Raw genomic sequence first — 23005 nt, forward strand, 5'->3', positions numbered from 1 at the left:
GCTCGTAGACCGTACTTCTGATTCTCACGCCCACATAGCCCGTCCACCGGCCATGCAGCCGGCCACCCACCACAGGGGAAGCGAAGGCCACTACCTCCTCACCCCAGCTCGCCGAACTCACGGCCAGAAGCGTTTCCAAGGGAGGAGAGGGCGGGACCCTCGGCCGCACCCCTTGTCCTTTTCCCGCCTTCTTTGTTTCCTTAGGAGTCACCATTGGCTGCCTGCCTCTGATACCGGGCGAACCGCCGGCCTGCGGCGAGACGCGATTGGACGAAGTCGCCGCCGCTCGGCCAGCGGCCTGCTCGCGATTGGCCGAGGGGCCGCCGGGGGTTTGAATCGCAGCCCCGGTCGGGGAGGGTTCTGCCAAAGTGCCACGTTGGGCCCGGCTGCGGCGTGAGGAGCCGGCTCGGAGAGCCGACTCAGGAGCTCGCACCGGGGCGCCGGCCGTTGGGGCGGTTGGGCGGCGCGAGGGAAGCCAGTCCGCGGCGTGCGCTGCGGGCCGCCCCGCGGCGGCGCCGGCGGCGGCTGTGGGCGGCTGTGGTCAGGCGTCGCGGTGGAGCCTGGGCGGCGGCGCGTCCCGCCCGAGGGCGGCTCTGGCTGAGGGCGGAGGGGCCGGGGGAGAGCCCGGGGCAGCGGCTGAGGCGGGCCGGCGGCGGCGGGGGCCGCTGCCCCCAGAAGAGCCGGCCGAGATGCTGGCGGAAAACCTGGTGGAGGAGTTTGAGATGAAGGAGGACGAGCCGTGGTACGACCACCAGGACCTCCAGCAAGGTGAGGGTGCGGTCGCCAGGCGGGGCCTCGCCAGGGCAGGGCGGCTGCCGGCTCGAGGCTTCACCTCCTGGCCGCGAAACTGTTACAAAGTTTATTTTGCTCTGGGCCCACCGACGCCAGGATCGGGGAAGATCTGGCGCTCACCTGGCGTTGGGACTGTCGCGTCTGCTGGTCCTGCGCGGGAGGACTCCGCTGCGCGGGCCCGGGCTCCTGCACGGTAATCAGCATCCCCCATCGTCCCCGCCACTACTGCGTGTCAGGAGCTGACCGGACGCCAGGCACCGTTTGGAGCTCTCTCCGGGGATTAACTGATTTAATGCCCAAGGTGTTCCTCGGAGCGGAGAGGGGGTGGCCCCTTACCGGGCTGTCCGCGTCGGGGAGGAACCACAGCCGGTGCTCACAGCCGGCGAGTGTGAGCTGCTGCAGGTGGTGGACCCGGGGTGGCAGTGCCGTGTGGCAGGAATCGCGCACATATTTGATCCGCACAATAACTCTGTTGAGAGAGTAACTCATATTGTTCCCCTTTTCCAAATGGGTAACGCGGATGCTAAAGCGGCCAAGTGACTTCCCTCAAATATGGAAGCAAGTCTTTTTTTTTTTTTTTTTTTTTGACTGATTTTATTGGAATTTAGTTGATTTACAATACTGTGTTAGTTTCTGCCGTAGGGCAAAGTATTTTTGAATCCGCACACTCAGAATGAGGAGTCGTCCTAGTCGCTGCTCAAACCCCTATCTCTTCTTCACCACCTGGCTTACAGCTCTTACAGTTGGTGTTAGACGGGCTGAGAGGGGGGCTACTTAGGCGTAGTTTACCAGATGCCAAGTAAGTGAATGACTTAAGGGCACTTGTGCCTCAACCTGCTTCCTTCACTTTGCTCCCTAGCTTTTTCACAAGGGGCATTCCTATCTTGGCCTGTCCTGGATTTCTTGTCTCCTGAGAAATGTTTTTCAGGCATCTTCTGTTTCAGCAATTCTGTGTAAATCAACTTTTTCATCTCTCAACTGGCATAAAAAGTTACCATCTCATTTAGTTGAACATTAAATGACCATGGTGTTTGTTCATGCTAACCATTGAACTTAGCGGGGGATGTAGGCTGGAAAGACTCATACTTAGAAAAGAAACATAAGGAACTCTTTTGGGGGAAGGTGATTTCTTAAATCAATATGTTGTGGCTTGTAGCTTAAATCAAAGTTTATATAGCCTTTATATAAGTCAAAGTTTATGCTTACATAAGTCTAACCTGTTCAGTGGCTGCAGTGCAGTGTTTGCCATCATATTCACAGCATCCACAAGGCAGATTTGTCTTATGTTTTAACCTGTTTTCAGAATGCCTCAGAGGGATCGATGGCCTAGTTTGATACTTTCTCCAGAATTTATGAGGCAACCATTTTGCAATTGCAACCTTTCCCTATAAAGAAATGAAGCAGTTTGCCCTATAATCATAACTAAATAGTTTTCTTTATTGTTTTTAGAAAGTGTAGCTCTGTACAGGTTTGTTTTTTTTTTTAATCTATCTAGCACAATACTTAGCACATAATAGAAACTCAATTTTAACATTTGTTGACCTGAACTGAGGCACTCACACAGGATTATTGTTTTCACGGCTCTCTTCCACCAGGCACCTTAGTCTACACTGCAGTTTCCCCTGTGGGAGGTTGTTAGGAACAACCACTTGTAATATTTCAACTTACTGAGGAGCAAATGCAACATATTGAGTTTAGACGTGGAACTCTCTAACCTCTGATAGAAATCAAGTCATCAGGTGTGCAGATGTAATGAAATCTTGAAGCGCACAGGTCCAAACTTCCTGTGCCAGTTTCCGTTTGGAATTTGGTCTGTTCTTTTCAGAGGACTTTTACATTTGTTATCACAATGGACTTTGACATAACCCTGTGTGTCATAACCAAGTGTGTGGGGTAGGAATAGATGTGAAATTCCAGCAGTCACAACTGTGAATTTGGCCTGTGAAAAAATGAAGGCTACAGTGTGAATAGAAGGGTCTCTTTGTCCCACTCTCATTACATTATATGTTAACTCCTAAACTTCTAATGGATCTTTTGTTAATTTTTCCAAAATTGTATTTATTCTGTGCCAGGTGTTCATTGAGGCATTAGGACTACAGTGCCTGTCCACAGGACAGACAGGATCCTACTCATTTACTAGGAATCTGTTGCCTGGAGGTGCTGCCTTCTGGTGTGCCCACTACAGTGCTTGGCAGTGGGTGGGCCCGGGCCCTCCCTAGATAATTTTGCTGCTGTGTAAGGTTTGGGAGCAAGTCTGTCCTCTTAGGCTGATAAGCAGATCTAGTGGGATTTTATCAAGTGCAGACACATGTCTGTTCATTTTTTAACATCCTCACTATTAATTTCACTGAGAGCCTTACTTGAAGAGAGTTGCTAAAACAGTTTTCTAAGATCCTGTGCTCAGTCATAGAACTACAATTTTTTTTTTTTCTTTAGCAATAGAAGCATTACTTAAGTAGATTGAATCTCTTTACCAAAGTTTGCTTGGGGCATTCTTTGTAAAAATTAAAATTGTTGAAAGTTTCTAACCTCAGAAGGCTGTGGTGTACCATTCATACCTTGTTAGAAACGTGAAACTGTGCAGGCAGAAGAAGAAAACCCGTTGCTTTTATAAAACACTTTGAAGAGAGTGTCTTTTGTTAGAGGGCTGAGTTGACAAAGTAAGAATACTGACTGTGATCTCTGTGAGTAAGATCATTTCTGGGACAGCAGGAGCCTTCTCTGTAGGTAATGATGGTGCTTGCTTTGAAATGTGCCCCTGAGAACAAGGTGGAAAGACTTCAGAGACTGGGTTTTCTTTTAGACCAGCTGCTGTTGTAATTGTCATTTGGAGAGCTGTGCAAGCTTAGAGTAAGAATTCAGGTTTCTACTGTATAGATCAGCAAATGAAATCTTAGTTTAAATTAAGATTTCTACTTTATAAGAGGAGTACCTTTTCCATATGAGCAACGAATTTGCTGAATCACTGTTTGGAGGGTCATTAAAACTGACACCGTCATTTTTCTTGATGTTTATATTCAGATTTTTTGCTTTCCCAATTATAGTAACATCGGCAACAGGAGTTACACAGAAGCATCACCAGATGACGCATTTGGTTTTGTAGTAGGAAAAACTTTCAGCCTTAATGTTATTGAATGAATGCTAGAGACTACACCTAACATGGGAATATGTCGTCCTCTTTAAAGAAAAAAAAACTGAAGAAAAATGTAAGAGCAGTGAAATTTAAAGATTTCAGAATTCTGGAAGGAAGATCTTTTTTAAAAATCACCTGACTACTAGAGTTAATTTTTTACCTAGGGCATAGGGCTGAGTAGACTATCTGTTTAAAGCTAATAGTTTATATTGTTAAAATAGATTATTATCACTTGCAAAGACTGATTAGTGGAAGAATATTAAACATGAAGGTATGAAAAGTTGCAGTTCTCAAGCCTGCAGTAAATCTGTGGTATTTTTAGTGGTTGCCTACGCCAGTTCAATAGGATTTAGAAAAGACAACCTCTTAACGAAAATCCTTTTTGTAAAGTGAGATGAACAGGTGTATAAGGCTTCAAAACTGTATTGTTTCCTTTTCTTTTGTGTGTTAAGTAAGAATAAAGGACACTGAATATTCTCCCATTCCCTCCCCAAATTATTTAGAAAACCTTCTTGGGCTTACTGCCAGCTTTTGGCTCCTTTTGGTAATGGAAGCCAGATGCTACACAACAGGAAATAAACTTTTTTTTTAAAGACCAAAAAAGACATTTGTCTTTAAACTAACAGATGAAGTAATATCCTATTATACAGTGTGACTTCACAGACGCTTTCTTGTAGTTGAGACTTGTTTTGCCAGAATTCTATCCTACACATCCAATGAAATATTTAGAAGACTGAGACTTCAGGTTACTGAGCCAGGCTTGGGTTTTGTTTAAGTCAAAATAAGGATTGCGATAAGGACAAGTCTCAAATTCCTCTCTGTTTGATGTTTACTGCAAGAGTGCTATACTGGGCGTCTCTTCTGAGGCAGCAGAAACGGGAAAGGCGCTCCCAGCTGACATTTAGTAACATGGGTAGTTTCCTAACTGAAGGAAATAGCTGTAGATGGTCTCAAATTAGTCTTGCTTCTGGAAGAGGTTTTGGCTCAGTTTTGGTTGCTGGATAAGAATATCTTTGGTGAGTCTCTGGTCTTTCCCAGTGAGGAAAGTGGTTACTCACCACTTTATAGCAGGCCAGGAGAGACTTAAGTAATGTCTAGGTAATGTTTGCTTTGTCCTTAATAATTCAGCATGGTGGTTATTTTGTGGGGCTGTGTATACACATTACACACTCTATGAGTGTAAAATAATTATTTCTGGAAATCTCAGCTGTACGTAGTTCCTTTTTCATTTAGTGAAAACAAGATAGCAACTCGCCTGGGGTTGTGTATGCTTTCCCTGGCAGCACACGCAGTGAAAGCCAAAGAGCTCAACTCTAGTTTCTCATTGTCATCTAGGAAAACAAGTAAAAAGACTGAGGTACTCTGTACCTTAAACAAAGATGTGGACATCCCTGTCAACAAACTTGAAAGTGTGTGGATGTGGATAATAGAGAATAGTGATGAGGGTGAAAGTTAGAATCTGTTGACAGTGGTTTCTCTTTTGCTTATTATGACTTACCACGTGGAATTGGTCAGATCACTTCTTAGCATCTTTGTGCTTCTCATTTGAAAATCTGGGTTAACTACCTTGAAAAGATATTAAAAAATAATGTCAAATGTTTGCAATGTTGAACAGTTTGTAAAGGGTTTCGATGTCTTGTGAATACAAGATATTATTTCATAGACTTGGTATATGAAGTCTTAAGTACATTAATAGACATTGTTAATATTTAAATCACAAGAGAATGTATTTTAACACTGATCTACCAACAGTATGCTGTTTTATTTTAAATGGGTGTAAAATGTTTTAAAATGAGCTGGAGTGGTGTTTCATGGGTTTTGTTGCTTTGTTTTTGCCTTGTGAGGGAAAACTAACCAACCACAATTTAATTATGCCCTCAAATGGCCAGTACCAGGTAACACAAGTTGCTTTCCAGTTACCACTTATTCTTGGTTAAGTTCTAATATTGGTTTAATGAATTAAATGTTAAATCTTGTTTGTCAACCTCTAAAAATTGTTTTAAAATCATATGTGGTGAGGTTCCCTCTTTTGATGATAAGTGTAATAAGTGTATTTCTCGACACTGGGTGAAATGACTTTCCTACATACTTAGAATAAAATCTGAACTTTCCTTACCATGGCAGATAATACTTTGTGTAATGTGAACCGTACCTGCTCCTCCAGCTCCCATTCCACGCTCCCCAGTGAGCTTCTGTCGCGCTGGCTTTATGTTGGGCTGCTGTTGTTCAGTGACTTAGTCGGGTCCATCTCTTTGCCACCCCATGGACAGCGGTCCGCCAGGCTTCCCTGTCCATCACCAGCTCCCGAGCTTGCTCAAATTCATGTCCATCAAGTCAGTGATGCCATCTGACCATCACATCCTCTGTTGTCCTCTTCTCCTCGCACCTTCAATCTTTCCCAGCATTAGGGTCTTTTCAAATGAGTCAGTTCTTCGCATCAGGTGGCTGAAGTATTGGAGTTTCAGCTTGAGCATCAGTCATTCTATTGAATATTCAGGACTAATTTCCTTTAGGATGGACTGGTTGGATCTCCTTGCAGACCAAGGGACCCTCAAGAGTCTTCTCAAACACCATAGTTCAAAACCATCAATTCTTTGGCACTCAGCTTTCTTTATAGTCCAACTTTCACATGCGTACATGACTACTGGAAAAACCATAGCTTTGACTAGATGGACCTTTGTTGGCAAAGTAATGTCTCTGCTTTTTAGTAAGCTGTCTGGGTTGGTCATAACTTTTCTTCCAAGGACTAAGCATCTTTTAATTTCATGGCTGCAGTCACCATCTGCAGTGATTTTAAACCTAAAAAAAATAGTCTCTCACTGTTTCCCCATCTATTTGCCATGAAGTGATGGGACTGGATGCCCTGATCTTAGTTTTCTGAATGTTGAGCTTTAAGTCAACTTTTTCACTCTCCTTTTTTACTTTCATCAAGACGCTCTTTAGTTCTTCCTTGCTTTCTGCCATAAGGGTGGTGTCTGCATATCTGAGGTTATTGATATTTCTCCCGGCAATCTTGATTCCAGCTTGTGCTTTATCCAGTCCAGCATTTCTCATGGTGTACTCTGCATATAAGTTAAATACGCAGGGTGACAATATATAGTCTCGACGTACTCCTTTTCCAGTTTGGAACCGGTCTACTGTTGCTTCTTGATCTGTGTACAGATTTCTCAAGAGGCAGGTCAGGTGGTATTCCCATCTCTTGAAGAATTTTCCACAGTTTGTTGTGATCCACACAGTCAAAGGCTTTGGCATAATCAATAAAGCAGAAGTAGATGTTTTTCTGGAACTTTCTTGCTTTTTCAATGATCCAGCATATGTTGGCAATATGATCCTGGTTCCTCTGCCTTTCTAAATCCAGCTTGAACATCCGGAATTTCACGGTTCACGTACTGTTGAAGCCTGGCTTGGAGAATTTTGAGCATTACTTTGCTAGTGTGTGAGATGAGTTCAATTGTGCGGTAGTTTGAATATTGTTTGGCATTGCTTTCCTTTTGGATTGGAATGAAAACTGACCTTCTCCAGGCCTGTGGCCACTGCCGAGTTTTCCAAATTTGCTGGCATATTGAGTGCAGCACTTTCACAGCATCATCTTTTAGGATTTGAAATAGCTCCACTGGAATTCCATCACCTCCACCAGCTTTGTTCATAGTGATGCTTCCTAAGACCCACTTGACTTTGCACTCCAAGATGTCTGGCTCTAGGTGAGTGATCACACCATTACGGTTATCTGGATCATGAAGATCTTTTTTGTATAGTCCTCTGTGTATTCTGGCCACTTCTTCTTAATATCTTCTGCTTCTTTTAGGTCCATACCATTTCTGTCCTTTATTATGCCCATCTTTGCATGAAATATTCCCTTGGTATCTCTAATTTTCTTGAAGAGATCTCTAGTCTTTCCCATTCTATTGTTTTCCTCTATTTCTTTGCATTGATCATTGAGGAAGCCTTTCTTCTCTCCTTGCTATTCTTTAGAACTCTGCCTTCAAATGGATATATCTTTCCTTTTCTCCTTTGCCTTTCGCTTTTTTTCTCAGGTATTTGTAAGGCCTCCTCAGACCACCATTTTGCCTTTTTGCATTTCTTTTTCTTGGGGATGGTTTTGATCACTGCCTCCTGTACCATGTCACGAACCTCCATCCATAGTTCTTCAGGTACTCTATCAGATCTAATCCCTTGGATCTATTTATTTGTCACTTCCACTGTATAATCATAAGGGATTTGATTTAGGTCATACCTGAATGATCTAGTGGTTTTCCCTACTTTCTTCAATTTAAGTCTGAATCTAGCAATAAGGAGTTCATGATCTGAGTCACAGTCAGCTCCTGGTCTTATTTTTGCTGGCTGTATAGAGCTTTTCCATCTTTGGCTGCAAATAATATAATCAGTCTGATCTCGGTATTGACTATCTGGTGATGTCCATGGGTAGAATCTTCTCTTGTGTTGTTGGAAGACAGTGTTTGCTATGACCAGTGCGTTCTCTTGACAAAACTCTATTAGCCTTTGCCCTGCTTCATTCTGTACTCCAAAGCCAAATTTGCCTGTTACTCCAGGTGTTTCTTGACTTCCTACTTTTGCATTCCAGTCCCCTATAATAAAAAGGACATCTTTTTTTGGTGTTAGTGCTAGAAGGTCTTGTAGGTCTTCATAGAACCGTTCAACTTCAGCTTCTTCAGCATTACTGGTCGGGGCATAGACTTGGATTACTGTGATATTGAATGGTTTGCCTTGCAAGCAAGCAGAGATCATTCTGTCATTTTTGAGACTGCATCTAAGTACTGCATTTCAGACTCTTGTTGGCTATGAGGGCTACTCCATTTCTTGTAAGGGATTCTTGCCCACAGGAGTAGATATAATGGTAACCTGAGCTAAATTCACCCATTGCAGTCCATTTTATTTCACTGATTCCTAAAATGTCTAATTCCTAAATTGCCATCTCCTGTTTGACCATGTCCAGTTTAATTCATAGACCTAACATTCCATGTTCCTATACAATATTGCTCTTTACAGCATCAGACTTTACTCCCATCACCGGTCACATCCACAATTAGGTGGTGTTTTTGCTTTGGCTCCGTCTCTTCATTCTTTCTGGAGTTATTTCTCCACTGTTCTCCAGTAGCATATTGGGCACCTGCTGACTTGGGGGGGTTCATCTTTCAGTGTCCTCTCTTTTTGCCTTTTCATACTGTTCATGGAGTTCTCAAGGCAAGAATACTGAAGTGTTTTTGCCATTCCCTTCTCCGGTGGACCACGTTTTATCTACTCTGTTGTTCCAATTCTCTTGTTTTCCTCTGTTTCTTTGCATTGATCACCGAGGAAGGCTTTCTTATCTCTCCTTGCTATTCTTTAGAACTCTCCATTCAGATGTGTTTATCTTTCCTTTTCTCCTTTGCCTTTTGCTTCTCTCCTTTTCTCAGTTATTTGTAAGGCCCCCTCAGACAACCATTTTGCCTTTTGGCATTTCTTTTTCTTGATGGTTTTGATCACTGCCTCCAGTGCAGTGTTACGAACCTTCATCCGTAGTTCTTCAGGCACTCAGTCTGTCAGATCTAATCCCTTGAATCTATTTGTCACTTCCATTGTATAACTGTAAGGGATTTGATTTAGGTCTTACCTGCATGGCCTAGTGGTTTTGCCTACTTCAATTTAAGTCTGAATTTGGCAATAATTGTTCATGATCTGAGCCACTGTCAGCTCTTGGTCTTGTTTTTGCTGACTGCATAGAGCTTCTCCATCTTCAGCTGCAAAGAATATAATTAGTCTGATTTCGGTATTGACCATCTAGTGATGTCCATGTGTAAAGTCATCTCTTGTATTGTTTTAAGACAGTGTTTGCTATGACCAGTGTGTTCTCTTGACACAACTCTGTTAGCCTTTCCCCTTGTTTCGTTTTGTACTCCATGACCAAACTTGCCTGTTACTCCAGGTTTTCCTGACTTCCTACTTTTGCATTCCAGTCCCCTATGATGAAAAAGACATCTTTTTTGGGTGTTCATTCTAGAAGGTCTTGTAGGTCTTCATAGAACTGTTCAACTTCAGCTTTTTTGGCATTAGTGGTTGGGGCATAGACTTGGATTACTGTGATATTGAATGGCTTGCCTTGGAAATGAACAGAGATCATTCTGTCGTTTTTGAGATTGCAACCAAGTACTGCATTTCAGACATGAAACTATGAGCCATGTTGGGCTGTACAGTGTGCCAGTTTCTTTCCCGTGTTAGGGCTTCTTCCTGCCGTTTTTGTGGTAAAATCCTCCTCCCTCAAGCTTTAGCTAAAACGTCTTCTAAGAGAGACTTCCATCATGACCTCCTTTTCTAAAGTAGAAAATCCTTTGTTCCTTATCACAAAACCTGGAGGTTTTTTTTTCTTCTCTATCACATAGCACATCCAATTGATTAACAAATCCTTTTAGCTCTACTTTCAAAACACATCCGGTATTTGCCACTTCTGCTCATCTCCATCTCTGCCCCTCTAGTCTAAGCCACCACGGTCTCTCACCCGGGTGACTGCAGTATCCCTGTCACCCTGCCGCCACCTTAGTCTCTTTGGCCGACTTACCCAACGGCCAGAGTGGAGCTGATCAAAAGCCTTCCCTTTCACTCAGTGAAAACCAGCATCTTGATCTCTGTAGTTTGGCTTTAACAAGCTGGCCATCCTTGGAAGCCCTCTTTGTCTCCTCCTGCCCCAGCCACAAAATGCACGCAGACGCACGCAGTGTGCTCAAGCCTCATTGGCTGCAGTCCTTATTATCGCCAGTCATGCTTCCTCCCAGGGTCTTTGCTCTTCTTTTCCCTCGGCCTCCAATGCTGGTCCCCTCAGTAGACCTACGTGAGGCACTTATTCAGTCCTTCACGTCTGGAGTCTAATATCACCCTTGTTGCCTGTTCTTAAATTTCAACCTCCCACGTCCATACTCCTCCTTCCCTCTTCCTTCCTTTTAAAAAACAAAACAAAACAAAACATTTTTTTGCTATCTAGTGTCTATTTTCTCATGCTGTTTCTCCCATGAGAGTATAAGCTCCATGAAGGCAGGGAGTTAGCTGAGTTCACTTGTATATCCCCAGAATGATGTTTGGTATTATTGAATATATGCATACATGTATGAATAGTGATTATCACAGTTTTCAAGTTTATTTACTTATTTGCTGTCTGACTTCCCCTGTAAACCTGGGAGTGTCAGGAAAGCAGGAACTCCATCCATTTATTCAGCATTCTAGCCAAATCTTAGCATGGTGTCTAGGAACAAAGCAGCAGTATAGTTTGTGTGGTAACTCAGTCATAGCTCACACTTTCATTGCGCTGTGGCAGTCAGCAACAAGGTCATTCACTTGTGAATCAATGAAGACTAATAACTTTGCCTGTGTACTGTTGCGTAGTTTGTAAAGTACTTCCTTGTGTATTATTTCATTTGATTTTCATGATCGTATTGACAGGACAGTCATCTCTCTACACAAGAATACTACATGTAGGGATGTTTAAAGTCATTCTGTTTAAAGCGTTCACTTGGTAAACGGCAGCCAGAACTGAACTCCAAATTTTCCTACTTAGTTCAGTGCATTTTCCACTGTTATCAAAGGACCTCTCCAACTTACTATGCAGAAAAGTGTTTCAGGCACCTATGTTACAACTATTGTCCTTTTTTGTATCAGTGAATTTTTGTTTCTAGGATTGTGTGTAACAAAACTAATGCTGTCATATATGCACATATGCCTAAGAAGAGAGAGTGTTGAAAAGCGAGGTTTAAAATGGAAATATGGTTCTGTGTTAAATGAAAGTCTGAGCTATGAGCGAGTTACCACACAAACTGTTCTGCTGCTTTGCTTATCTGGTTTGCTCCTCTTGAAGAAGGCATGAAAATAAATAGAAAAAATGAGAGAGGCCTGCAGTAGTGTTCTTATCACTGATGTCATTTTCCTTTTTTTGACTTAAGTTTTAGTACACTGAGAAGGCCAGGGTCTGTAACACACTTGCTTTGACAGTTGTATTCATAGCAGCCAAACTCGTGGGACTTGAGGTTTGCCTGCACTTTGGCAACTAATTATGAACTTAGATGTCACAATGCTGAATGATCATTCCTAAACAAATGAATACACCTTCATAAAGTACATCACTATTCTTGACGTCTTGTCAGTAAGGGCACATCAAGAGTACAGTACCAGGTAAAAGGCCCCATTGTCCCTGAACTTTAAGTAGAATCTGGGTTTCCTTCTGAGCCATTCCATCTTCCACTGGGATCTAAGGTAAACTTTGTACATGGGTTGGGTTTTAGTTCGTTCCTGTTCTAAGCCCTGCCTTATGTAAAATGTTGAGATGAGATCATTTGTACTAACCTAATAGGATTTGCTTGTTGTGCTAGACCTCCAACTTGCAGCTGAGCTTGGGAAGACATTGCTGGATCGAAACACAGAGTTGGAGGATTCTCTTCAGCAGATGTACACAACCAATCAGGAGCAGTTACAGGAAATCGAGGTAATTTACTCAACGGGAGAGTTACTTTTGCGGTATTGGCTGTCTCTGCTCTTATACCAATTGTATTCTACTAAAGTAACACTTGCAATTAAAAGTAATGTTTATAACATAGACTTTTCAAGTATAAAGAACCATGGAAAGTGTATAGAGGTTGATTTTTACTGTCTTTAAGCTTTCGCAGTACATAAATCTGCTATGATGAAAAGCATTTCTCTCTACTCCCTTGGTGAAGTATACTTAGAAGTAAATGGTCCAGTATTTACCAATATGTGAAGCAAAGTAAAGCTGTGAATATTACGTTCAGTTTTTTATTTTTTTCTTTTAAAAATGAATTATGTAATATTTAAGATTTACAAAGAGGTACAAGAGAAAAATATAGTGGGTACCCTTGTACCCACCAACCAGACTGAGAAAGAAAACTGTCTGTTGAGACTCCCTCTGTAGACCCTGCTTGGCTGCATCCCCTCCCCTTAACCAAACACCATCCTAAATTTGATGAAAAATGTTAAAATTGTAGTACCTGATATGAAAGATGTAAGCTCAAGGCTTTAAAATGGAAGTGCTGTCTTGTAAATGGTCCCATTAATGTAGCCCAACTATGTGTAGGCCAGGTGACTGTAAAGATGGTAGTTATGGATATTAACCAAACAATTGTCCATCAGAACATTTCATGCCCCAGACTACCCTCCCACCTTAAAAAAGTCTTGCACTTAAATTGTAGCTCCTTTCTCTCAAATTGATACAGTAGAACCAGGACTCTTATAAGTCTCTGTGCAGGAAAACGTAGAAGACCTTAGAACGCAGAACCCATTCATCATGGTCAGAACTTACTAGGCTCTGATTATACACTGAACCAGGTGCTAGAAAGGCAGAGTAGATGACATAGTCCTTGACTTCAGTCGAAATTACAGATTTCCGTTTTTGAATACAAATAAACCTGTCATTAAAACTAAGACAAATTTATCATTTCAGTATTCTTACTTTTACATAGTGATCATAATTAAGATGCATACAGTAGATTCCCCTCCCCCATCTCAGGGTTTATGAATTTAGCCAGTGATGTGACAAAAAATGCTTTTATAATTCTAGAAAGGTGTACCTTGTAATGATATTGAAGTCATCAGCTATCATTTTAAGTATATTCTATATCAGAAGAGCATAGAACTTCCCATACCTAAAGTTGAGTTTATTACTCATAGAATTGGGCAGAAACCTAAAAATGCAGGAAAACTAGGCATTTTAAAACTGTGATATCCAAGTGTCATACATGATCAAGAAACTCATTCCTGTTTTGTTTTGTGGGCTTTGTTTTTCAACTGATTGGAAGGTTTCATAGAGTGGTCCCAGGGCATATACCTGAAGATTATCATGTACTGTGTGGTACGTTTATTTGAATAGTCTTCATACCTTGTATTGGTGTTTTCCATGAAAGCACCTACAAATCACCATAACTGAATACTGTAGTGAATACTTATTTTAGCACATCTGCCAAATACAGATTTAAAAAGTCCAAGTATTTGTACAATTAGAGAATGATGCCTATTTGTTACTGTAAGGATTACAAACACAATTGCTTTATGATCTAAGTTACCTGTCTTTCTACTTTTGTTTTCTGTGGTATTGAAAATGATTAAACAATTAAAAGAGATCATTGACATTCTGAAAAAAATCCAAAGATCTTTGAGATTATCCAAATCTATAAATAACACTCCACTATCTAATGTCTTCTGTAAGATTTTTTTTTCCTTAAAAATTGTTTGTATTCAGGCTTTCACACAGAGGTGGTACCATGGCCCCAGCAGTCACCTCTCCCCAACCCCTGACTCTTATAAGATATTGAAAAGGATAACAGAAATGAAGTATCCAGGTCAGACCTTAATGATTAAGTAAATATACAATCAACTATATGTATTAATATAAAGCTAATTGAGTAACTTTAGCCTGGAGTACTTCCAGAAACATTTCCATAGATCTCTTGTTTCTGTAATCCAGTGGTTCATAGACCGTATTGTAGTGTTCAACATTTTACTCTTTATCCAAAGCTATTTTTTGAGTAAGAACAAAGATTTCTTCTCTTTAGAAATCTTGGACTTCTTCTCTGCCATTATGGTTGACTTTTTTCTTTCTCTTTATAAATCGCTTCCTGAAAGTCAATAAGGGGTGGGATGAAATGGAGATGGAATGGCAGTTCCGTCTAAACCCACTTAGCAGCCAGGGGCCTCCTACAGACTAGACTTGCTGCCTGCTCGATTTATACCTGTGCCCGGGCAGACTTGCAGATCACGACAGGCTTCCAAGATCTCTGTCCAATAGTCTATACCAAGGATGGCTTGAACACTCTCATAAAAGTAACCAGGCAGCTGAAGAACCTAATTCTCTACTAAATGATGACCCATGCAGTATGTATAGTGTCTCTTATCATTATACCCGTGGAGAGCCCCCTAAACTTTATAAGGACTCTTCCTTTAATTCAAACCTGATGTCTTTTTTTCTCTTTTAAGTAAACTTCTAAAAAAATATGCAGAAAAAAACACAAATGCTAGGTCAGATAATTTTCATAAAAATACCCTTGCAGCCAACAGCCGGATGAGAAATGAGAAAGTGGGCTTCCTTGGTGGCTCAGTGGTAAAGAATCTGCGTGCCAGTCCGGGAAGATCCCACATACCGTGGAGCAGCCAAGCCCTGTGCCACAGCTATTGAGCCTGCGCTCTAGAGCCCAGATGCCGCAACTACTGAAGCCCACTCGCCTAGAGCTTCTTGTGTTCTGCAACAAGAGAAGCCACCACAATGAGAAACCCATGCATTACTGCTCTCTGCAACTCGAGAAAAGCCTGTGCAGCAATGAAGACCCAGTACAGCCAAAAATTTTAAAAATAAAAAAATTAGAAAAAAAAGAAATAACATTATCAGCTCTTCCAGTCACCACCCCCACTAAGCAGCACTCTAATACCCTTATATATCAGTTTAGCCTATCTTTGAACTTTACATAAATGGAGTCACTTATACAAGTGACTTGTACAAGTTTTAAACTAACTTTTTAGAATGTCCATTGGAAATTTTCCTGATTTGAAAAGTAATACATGGATCATTTTTTAAATTTAAAAATATATTGAAAACCAAAAAGGAACCTCTCTACCAACCCAGAGAAAATTTAAATCAGCCAGAAAATAGTCCTGGAACAAACTACTCAAGAGTGGATGAAGAATGATGGGGAACTGGTGAAAATACTAGGATAAAATCCCCCAAACTGTGACTCATTATGGAAATAGACAACTAGGAAACTGTCAAAGGATATTTTCTCAGTAGAACTACAAGTATGCTTTCAAAAACTGTGTGGGTTTCAAACAGTCCTCATAAAAATTGATCAGTATTTTGTTAGGCATTATGTTTTTTTTTTTTTTAAAGATTAAATAAGCTTTGAAAGTAATGATTGGCTCCAGAGATGCCTATATAGCCTGTGTGGCTTTTACTCAGCATCTGATTTTTCAAGATTCCAGAGCAAGTGTTTTTTTCTTGGCTGAAGAGAAGGAGAGAAGCTTTGGAGAATAATGAGATCTGACACCATCAAACATGATTGGATTCTCTTGAAGTTTCTGACAGTTGTGTGAGCAGCCTACAGCCTTGAGTTTTTGTTGCTTCTCTGTCTGGAAACCTGCGTTATCCCCACAGGAGTCAAAGGAGTCTGGCCCTAGGGCCCCTTATTTCAAGAGCTCATGTCTTCCTTGAAAATTTTAAAGCATTCTGTGCTTCCCCTACTACATTTATCAATATTCTACTGTATATTATACTTATTTCTTGATTTGTTTTATTCTCCTTCTCTCCCCGCCCCGCCTTACCTTCCCATTTTCCACTGCAACTTTGAAGGCTGTTGCTGTGTTTATTCATGGTCTTTCAAACATAGTAGATAATCAATGAGTACTTCTTCAAATCAATATCTTAACAGAGAACAGATAAGCAGTTTACAAAGCACTTCCAATAATTACTAAATGTTTCCACCTCTGGAGATTTTGAAAGGAAGTGGAAGAAGCTCTGACCTCAGTGTTAGAAGATTCAGACCTAAACTCTCAATTCCATACCAAATAGCTAGACTTTCAGTTCAGTTCAGTCCAGTCGCTCAGTCATGTCTGACTCTTTGTGACCCCATGGACTGCAGCGCGCCAGACTTCCCTGTCCATCACCAACTCCCAAAGCTGGCTCAAACTCATGTCCATCGTGTTGGTGATGCCATCCAACCATCTCATCCTTTGTCGTCCCCTTCTCCTCCCGCCTTCAATCTTTCCCAGCATCAGGGTCTTTTCAAATGAGTCAGCTCTTTGCATCAGGCGGCCAAAGTGTTGGACTTTCAGCTTCAGCATTAGTCCTTCCAGTGAATATTCAGGGCTGATCTCCTTCAGAATGGGCTGGTTGGATCTCCTTGCAGTCTAAGGGACTCTCAAGAGTCTTCTCCAACACCACAGTTCAAAAGCATCAATTCTTTGGCACTCAGGTTTCTTTATAGTTGAACTTTCACGTGCATACATGACTACTGGAAAAACCATAGCTTTGACTAGATGGACCTTTGTTGACAAAGTAATGTCTCTGCTTTTTAGTAAGCTGTCTGGGTTGGTCCTAACTTTTCTTCCAAGGAGTAAGCGTCTTTTAATTTCATGGCTGCAGTCACCATCTGTAGTGATTTTGGAGGCTAAAAAATTAAGTCTGTCACTGTTTCCACTGTTTCTCCATCTAATTTGCCATGAAGTGATGGGACCAGATGCCATGATCTTAGTTTTCTGAATGCTAAGTTTTAAGCCAGTTTTTTCACTCTCCTCTTTCACTTTCATCAAGAGGCTCTTTAGTTCTTCTTCACTTTCTGCCATAAGGGTGGTGTCATCTGCATACGTGAGGTTATTGATATTTCTCCCGGCAATCTTGATTCCAGCTTGTGCTTCATCCAGTCCAGTGTTTCTCATGATGTACTCTACATATAAGTAAATAAGCAGGGTGACAATATACAGCCTTGACATACTCCTTTCCTGGTTTGGAACCAGTCTGTTCTGGTTCCAGTCAGACTCCTTTGTTACTCCATGTCCAGTTCTAACTTGCTTCTTGACCTGCAGACAGATTTCTCGAGAGGTAGGTCAGGTGGTCTGGTATTCCCATCTCTTGATGAATTTTCCACAGTTTGTTGTGATCCACACAGTTAAAGGCTTTGGCATAGTCAATAAAGCAGAAGTAGATGTTTTTCTGAAACTCTCTTGCTTTTTTGATGTTCCAGTGGATGTTGGCAATTTGGTATCTGGTTCCTCTGCCTTTTCTAAATCCAGCTTGAACATCTGGAAGTTCACAGTTCACATACTATTGAAGCCTGGCTTAGAGAAGTTTGAATATTACTTTGCTAGCATGTGAGATGAGTGCAATTGTGCAGTAGTTTGAGCATTCTTTGGCTAGATTTTAGGCCAATGAATTACCTCTCAGATCCTGTTTGCTCTGCCGTGTAATGGTGATAAGAACGCTTGCATGACATTAGCACAGGGCTGTTCTGAGGTGATGAAATGATATATACACTTATATATATGTAAGTGTATATATTTTGGACAGTATGAATTGTTGCACTGTTGATCCGTGTTTCAAGAATTTTAGTAATGAAAGAATCTTAATTCTGAAAAAAATAAATCCTTTTCAATTACTGGAAAGTAGATCTAAATTAAAACAAGCAAAGCTTTTAATCATGAGATTATAAGTGGTTTTTATTTTCATATTTCATACTTTTTAACTTTTTCTTAAATTTCATCCAAGGGAAATTTTAATCAGGGGAGAGAGGTTTTTCAAAGGTAGTGGGAAACATTTCTTCAGTGTTGTAGAAGGTCATTTTGATACTAAGTTCAGAGGAGTTGGGCTGTAATCTTTAATATAAGGATAATCCCAACACTACATAAAAGCCAAATTTCCATTCCATTCCTTATGAGTGTTTGGCTGTGTCTGTCTTTTCAGCATTCCAGGTCAGGGTTCTACAGTTGCAAATAGCTGTTAATATAATCCTTGTGGCCTTTTTCAAAGGTTTGCCTCAATTGTAAAGGCAGCCTACTTATAGCTTTTTTCATATAACCTGGACCTTATACTCCTAAAAGGCATATACTCCTTTGAGGTGACATTCTGTACATATTCTAAGACATTTGGGAGACAACCCACGGAACTTAAACTTTGATACTCTTGGCTGTAAGTTGACATTTTTGCCTATGATTTTGCTACCCCCATGTTCCCCTTCTGCCACTGTTTTGCTTAAATATCCCCTCGTCACTCTCCCCTGTTTAATATGGCAAATACTTGTGTCCTCAAGCTGTTTTTGACACTTGAATTTTAGGATCTCTGCAGTCCAGGCAGATTCATTTGAGGCTGTGATCAAAGATTCTGAATTGAAAAAACCAGAACATAGGAAGCATAGCCGTGCCTTTAAAGGGTAGAAAATAAGCTAACCCATTTCCTTGTAGAATTGGAAAAATTTGGTTAAATACTAATTTGAAGTTTTAGAGGCCAACCTTAGAGCAATGTCTGACTGCATGGACCCTGATTCTCTGGTCTCATCTCACTCACTGCTTGCTGAGAGGGCTCAACATTTTTCTTAGAAGTTGCTGACCAGTTTAGTCAGACTCCTTTGTTAGGTAACCTATCACAGAGTCTTGGAGAAGTGAAGGGCTTTTCTGATTAGCTTTGATTTAATAATAATAATAAGATTAAACTCCTACTACATGAAAACAAGCTCCCTGCCAGTCTTCAGGTTGTGCTAAGCCAAGTCATCTAAGACCAAAATATCACAAGTTCTTCCTAATCAGTTTCATTATATTTTCCCACCCCCCACAGGTTTTTATATATCAAATAAGGGGGACCTACTGTAGTTTTCTAAACAGCCTCTTTGTACTTATTTACATACTGACTTGTTTCCTTTATACTGGTCACAAAAGGTTCCATATCTTGGGGCCCATGTAAGAGAGACTTGTTTAAAAAAAGTCTGTTTCAGATTGCTGGGGCATAGCTGTGCCATGGGGAATAAACACAGAGAAATTATCTGTAAATGGAGCCAGGGGGAAGGAATTAGGGACTAACAGGGCCTTTTCCCAAAAGGGCTATAGCCAAAGCTCTTCTCAGCCTCTCTGAATGATCCTCTCAACATTCCAGCAGTCTGAGTTGTGGTACTGGGCGTGATAAGCTATTGTGAAGAGAGGTCTAGAAATTGTCAGTTACCAATATTTTTTTAGTCCCTATTGTGGATCAAGAATTGTGCTCAATGGACTAGATATATAAGACACTTCCCTTCTTCAAGGAGCATTAGAAAGACTATGATGTTAAGTAAGCAATTTGGCTGTTTATTAAGTGCAGAGTGTTTTGAGAGAAATTATTCCATAATGTCTTATGGAAAAACCCAAGCAAACTTTTTGGCCAACCCAACGACAGCATCCCTTGGGAGTGGTGCTGCTTTAAACGGGGTGGCCTAGAAAGGCTTCTGAATCCTTTATGTTTGGATGGAGGCCTAAAGGATAATCTTGAATGTTTTAGCCATCTTTATGCTATGGATCCCTTTGGCTTTCTAGTGACTCTTTGATCACCCTCTTAAAATACATAAAATACACAGAATTACAAAGGGAATTGGTTATATTGAAATGACTATTAAAATACTGAAAAAATAAATTTCTGATATATTAACATGTGTTTATTAATACAGTAAATATCAAAATCAAATGGTAATCTAAAAATTGTAATTTCAAATAGTGATGAAATAAATCAGGATTTCTGCAACCACTATCATATGATAACTGGTTTCTGGTGGTGATGAACTCCTAAGGATTCCTCATACTACTGGTGGTTTGTTGCTTCCATTCCTAATTGAAGAAAATGCTAAATTTCAGTTAGAAGTTAGTGAAAATGAAGGTATAACTTTTCTTCCAACCAAGTTCTTGGATCCTCTCAATTCTGCCCAGGGACCTCAGGTCAAGAACTGCTGGATTAGATGGAGCCTGCCAGGAGAAGTGAGGCCCTGGGAGAGGGGAGAGGAGGATAACAAAGGCCCTAAAGGAAGAGGGAGCTTGCCTTAGCGTGAGACAGCTCCACAATTTCAAGATAAAATTACCCCCTGAGTGGGAAATAAGGACTACAAATGAAACTGGAAAAAACATTGAGACAGGAAAATGCTAATACTAAAACATAACAGATGATATTAAGGCATTGTTGGGGTTTTTAAAGGTATGATTTTAATTGTGGTTAAAATGAAGTCTTATGACTTAGAGATATATAAATATGTATATTTAAGCTGTCTTGGATTTGCTTTAAATTGATTGAGGCTTGGGAGAATAGAAGAGATGAAAGAAGATTGTGTATTGATAGTTGTTGAAATTGGATGATGTGATGAGGGTTTGTTAGACCATTTTTTCTGCATTTATGTATGTTTGAAGTTATCCATTTAAAGTGTTTTAAAATGCAGTAGATAAGCCATCTGTAGAGAGTATTTGGGTGGACTGAAAATTTAGGAAGGAGCACTCACAATTTAGTATATGAGGGCTTTCCTGGTGGCTCAGACGGTAAAGCATCCACCTGCAATGCAGAAGACCCAAGTTCGATCCCTGGGTTGGGAAGATCCTCCTGGAGAAGGGAATGGCATCCCACTTCAGTATTCTTGCCTGGAGAATTCCATGGACAGAGGAGCCTGACAGGCTACAGTCCATGGGGTCGAAAAGAGTTGATTTCAGGGAATTATGACTGTAGGAACATGTCACAGTATAACATGATAAAGAGTGCTGTTGTGATACAGTTAAAATATAGTCTGATTTTATTGAATAACTGCAAGTTGTTCATTGTTGATCCAAGTGAATGTTTATGTCTCCTAGACCCATGAGAAAGAGACATTGGTTTGGAGGAGGGGAGGCTTCCAGGATTTTCCATTTCTGAGATCAACATTTTTCCAATAAGTGTGATCCACGGACCACTTATACTAATATCATCTGGGGTTTTTACTAAAAATGCAGAATCCTGATTCAATCCCAGTCTCATGGACTCAGTTTTAGGGGAAAGGGGCCCAGGTTCTTATACTTTTATAAATCCCCTAGATGAATTTTAGCGCATTAAAAGTTTGAAAACTTAACTGTAAATAAGATAAAATAGCTGCTTTTATTGAGCAGTTTTACCATTTGCAAGATAGCAAGCTGAACCCTTCCCTAGGTGATGAAGAAATTGCACCTTAGAAAAACTGAGTTGCTTATAGGAGTCATCCAGTTAGAAACGGCAAAGTGGGACTCCAAACCCAGTTCCAGCCCCACAGCCTGTGCTCTTGGCTACTCTACTGCCGCCTCCCGTCAGGCCGTCTCTCTCCTCTGGTCCTCTGTCCACCAAGACTTCCACGGGCACTGGCCTCCCGTCTGCTCTTTAGGGGCAGACCCTAAGGAGGATGTGAATAATCCAGTTACTGGGCAGGAATCTCTCTTGAATTAATAATTAGTGTCTTGTCTATGCTGCCTCCAGTGCAGGAGTTGCAGGTTCAATCCCTGGGTCAGGAAGATCCCCTGGAGAAGGAAATGGCAACCCACTCCAGTATTCTTGCCTGGGAGATCCCATGGACGGAGGAGCCTGGCAGGCTACAGTGCATTGGGTCACAAAAGAGTCAGACATGACTTAGTGACTAAACACACACACGCTATGTATTAGACTTTTAGATTGTTGTGAATTGTCCCAAAGAATCCTTGAGACGTTTGTTGTTGAGTCGCTAAGTCGTGTCTGACTCTTCGTGACCCCATGGACTCAGCACACCAGGCTCCTCTGTCCTCCTCGGTCACGTGGAGTTTGCTCAGGTTCGTGTCTGTTGAGTCGGTGATGCTATCCTAATGAGCTCATGCTCTGCTGCCCTCTTCTGCTTTTGCCTTCAACCTCTCCCAGCATCAGGGTCTTTTCCAATAAGTCTGCTCTTCGCATCAGGTGGCCAAACTATCCTTCAGCTTTAGCATCGGTCCTTCCAATGAATATTCAGGGTTGATTTTCTTTGGGATTGACTGGTTTGATGTCCTTGCAGTCCAAGGGATTCTCAAGAGTCTTTTCCAGCACAATTCAAAAGCATCAATTCTTTGGCACTCAGCTTTCTTTATGATCCAACTCTTTCATCTGTACAGGACTACTGGAAAAAAACCATAGATTGACTATACAGATCTTTGTTGGCAAAGTGATGTCTCTGCTTTTTAATATGCTATCTAGGTTTGTCATAGTTTCCTTCCTCAGTCATGTCCAACTCTTTGTGACCTCATGGACTATAACCTGCCAGGCTCCTCTTTCCATGGAATTTTCTTGGCAAGAATACTGGAGTGGGTTGCTATTTCCTTCTGCAGGGGATCTTCCCAACCCAGGGGTCAAACCCAAGTCTCCCACATCTCATGCATTGCAGGCAAACTTTTTATTGCTGAGCCACATGGGAAGTTGTACTTGAGACCTTATAATTGACATAAATAGCCTGCAGAATGTCTGCAGCTGTTAAACACATTTCTATATTCTTTTTTCCACTCCAGTGTTCTGAAGAGATTGAACACATTCCCGTCAGTGACAGGAACCCACCAGGACATTGCCAGCCAGAGGGAAGGATGAAGGGCACACCTCTAGGAGAGGCT

General features: G+C 41.3%; 1 protein-coding gene across 1 annotated transcript in view; it reads left to right on the forward strand.

The window, feature by feature from the left end:
- The first annotated feature begins 689 nt into the window (after positions 1-689).
- Positions 690-23005, forward strand: part of CDR2 (cerebellar degeneration related protein 2) — a 28097-nt gene continuing 5781 nt past the window's right edge. The window contains exons 1-2 of the mRNA XM_052635429.1: positions 690-768; positions 12277-12389. Of these exons, the coding sequence (XP_052491389.1) occupies positions 690-768; positions 12277-12389 (192 nt within the window). The remainder of the gene's footprint in view (positions 769-12276; positions 12390-23005) is intronic.

The sequence above is a fragment of the Budorcas taxicolor genome, chromosome 2 (assembly GCF_023091745.1).
Source record: "Budorcas taxicolor isolate Tak-1 chromosome 2, Takin1.1, whole genome shotgun sequence".
Lineage (NCBI taxonomy): Eukaryota > Metazoa > Chordata > Mammalia > Artiodactyla > Bovidae > Budorcas > Budorcas taxicolor.